Below are 3,091 nucleotides of genomic sequence, written 5' to 3' on the forward strand. Positions count from 1 at the left end.
AGGGGTCCCTCTGTCCTTTTTTGGACATTTTCTTCACTTTTCTTTTGTGATTTGCTGATCATTTTGGCTGTGTTACAGCTGAAGGTATGGATTTCTGCAAGAAAGTGTCTTTTTTTTTTTTTACATATTTTTAAAATCTAATGTCAGTTACTGTTACAGGTCTATTATACACTGGTAACACATTTTGTCCCCTCTGGGGTTCCTCGCGTCCAAAAAAGGACATGCAAAGAAAATAGAAAATAAAATCATCATATATCAATATTTTTTTCTGCTTTTTTTGCATAAATCTCTTAAACCACTTCAGTTCTGCTCAAACCTACCAAATGATTATTAGTTTTCAGGATTTTAACCCTTTAAATGCCAGTTTGAAGACATGTTGCCTCTTGTTTTATTTAAAAAAAACAACACAGAAAGACATTTCTCAAAACCAGAATATGATCAGGGTGACTTTTGAACACTGGAAATAAATCATGTACTCATCCCGCCAGTAGCCTCCCTGGAATTTTCTAGTTATTATTATGAACACTTTCTCTCTCTTCAGTCTTGTTCCAGTTCTCAGTGTCGTTCGACCTGCTCAGTCTTTCAGTCCAAAGCAAAGTAAGAATCCTCCTCCTCCTCTTCTTCTTCCTCTTCTTCTTCCTCCTCCTGTCACTCCTTCACTCTGAGGACGTTCTCTGTTCTTCATAGAACTTCAAATACACAGAAGGATTTAAAATTCCTTCATTCTCACTTTTCTTTTACACTTAGTTGCTAATGTAGTTGCTAAGGTAACATGTTACCTTAGGTAACATAGCTGATAACATAGTTGCTAAAGTAACATAGTTGCTAACGTAGTTGCTGATGTAAGATTGATGATGTAAGATTGATGATGTATTGATCTGTGTATTGATCAGATTGGTGATTGATGATGGGACAGGTGAGGCTCACGTGTGGTTCTCAGGTGTGCTGGTTCGTTCTCTGCTGGGATTGGCTGATTCTCAGTGGGAGGGGCTCCAGAGGGCCCTCAGGGTCAAAGGTCACATCAGAGTCTACCCCCGGGGCCGGAGCGTGGTCAGTACCACTTCCTGTTATTAGCATCTGTCTGTGGACAAATCAAACATGTTTGATGATGTCACCGCCTTTACCTCTACTGCACCTTCACCTGTCTCTGTCTCTCAGGTGTGTGACACTGACTCTGATGACTCTCTCCTCCACTTCCTGTTGTGTGTGTGCAGCAGTGATGTTGTTTGTCGCCCGCTCTCTCTCACATGCAGGAAGCACAACAACCAGAGACCAGAGGGTAACACTAACACACACACACACACACACACACACACACACACACACACACACACACACACGCACACAAACGCACACACAGGCACGCACGACTGGACCGTGACTGAGCTGAAGTTCAGCCGAAGTTCAGCCGAAGTTCAGCCGAAGTTCAGCCGAAGTTCAGCCGAAGTTCAGCCGGAGCTCAGAGTTCATGTTGAGGTTTGTGTTTCAGAGATGAGGAGGTTCAGTCGAGGAGACAGAGACTTCATGACCAGGATGACTGCTCCTCTGCAGCTCACCTGTCTACACATCACTGACTGATACACTTGACGTGGTCATGTGACCTACACCTGGATCAGATAGAAACCCGTCAGGACGGAGCAGGTCAGACCACATCTGGAGGAGGTCTGGTTCATGTTCTCATCAGGTCACCTGACTTTGACTGTACCTGAGGCTGCAGGTGTCAGACAGGAAGTGGTTTGAGGCGTCACATCTCTGATCCTGAGTCTGATCGTGAGTCCTGAGACCCTCAGACCAGGTGACTTAAAGCTCTTTTCTAATAAATGGATAATAATAATAATATAATAAATCGATGTAACTTATTAAACCTTTAGTTTTTCTCCTGCAGTTTGTGTCAGTCTTGTTTTACACCCAGAATGCACACATAGAATCACACGCACATTGATTGTATGAATATGATCAGATAAATGATGATGTCATACTACAGATAAACGACTCAGCTGTTCATTAAGTCATTAATCAGCTGATGAACATATGTAAGCTTCAACTATTAAAATTCAGTCATATACTGGAGGTCATTGATTGATTGATGGATTGATTGATTGATGGATGGATGCCAGTCCTTGTGAATCTTCTGCAGCTGTGCTGAGAACACCTGAGCAGGTGTGACTAATGTGACTGTGATGATCCAGCAGGGGGCGTCTGAGCTCCTCCTCTCAGCTGCAGCTCACCAACAACAAGCTCTGCTCGGTGACTGATGACACATCAGCAGCTCACGCTCTGATTGGCTGCTGAGGAAACATTTATATGACAGTGGAGAGTCGGGAGTTTCCAGAGACGCTGTGCTCAGGTGGCTGATGGGAAACAAACAGCTGATCATAGATCAGGTTAAACTGCTGCTGCCTGATCACATGACCATGAACCATGTTGGAGGAGAACCCGCTCCAGGTGAGACCTGGACCTGGTCCACACCTGGGACCAGCTGCACACCTTAAGTTCAGGTTTTAAAGTCTGAACTAAGGTTACCTTAAAACAAAAACAGCTGCACAGACAGAAGAGGAGTCGGCTGTGATTGGTTTATGGTCTGTCACATTTTCAAAATAAAAGTCATTCCTTCGACTAAAAGCTGCTTCAAAGTAAGAGTCCTTCAAAGAAATGTAATGGAGTCAAAACAACGTTTGTCAGTAAGTGTCAGTACTGACAAATACACTGACGTAAAAGTACTGCAGTAAAATACACTGAAGTAAAAGTACTGAAGTAAAATACACTGATGTAAAAGTACTGAAGTAGAATACACTGATGTAAAAGTACTGAAGCAAAAGTACTGCAGTAAAAGTACTGAAGTGAAATACACTGCAGTAAAAGTACTCAGTTACTGTCCACTCTGACACAAGCAGTTCAATGATGAGGATGAGGAGGATGATGAAGATGATCCAGCAGGGGGCATCTGAGCTCCTCCTCTCTGCTGCTGCTCACCAACAACAAGCTCTGCTCGGTGACTGATGACATGGACACTGTGGAGGCTCCAGCAGGAATCAGGAAGGAATCAGTATTTCTTGATCAAGTCGTCAGCCCCACGTCTCGAGCTTTCAGG

General features: G+C 43.5%; 1 protein-coding gene across 4 annotated transcripts in view; it reads left to right on the forward strand.

Annotated features, from left to right (window-relative positions):
* The window catches only part of ctc1 (CTS telomere maintenance complex component 1), a 12,065-nt gene extending 10,181 nt beyond the window's left edge, over window positions 1–1,884 (forward strand). The window contains exons 22-25 of one of the 4 annotated variants that reach the window (XM_023431434.2): window positions 542–597; window positions 894–1,050; window positions 1,159–1,279; window positions 1,490–1,884. In XM_023431434.2, coding sequence (XP_023287202.1) covers window positions 542–597; window positions 894–1,050; window positions 1,159–1,279; window positions 1,490–1,578 — 423 coding nt within the window. In that variant the 3' untranslated portion in view covers window positions 1,579–1,884. Of the gene's footprint in view, window positions 1–541; window positions 598–893; window positions 1,051–1,158; window positions 1,280–1,489 lie in introns of those variants that run through there. The other 3 variants (XR_002762108.2, XM_023431435.2, XM_087169919.1) reach the window with 3 other exon arrangements.
* The last annotated feature ends 1,207 nt before the right edge of the window (window positions 1,885–3,091 follow it).

The sequence above is a fragment of the Seriola lalandi genome, unplaced genomic scaffold (assembly GCF_002814215.2).
Source record: "Seriola lalandi dorsalis isolate HSWRI2012SDOR001 ecotype SW California unplaced genomic scaffold, Sedor1 jcf7180002054922, whole genome shotgun sequence".
Lineage (NCBI taxonomy): Eukaryota > Metazoa > Chordata > Actinopteri > Carangiformes > Carangidae > Seriola > Seriola lalandi.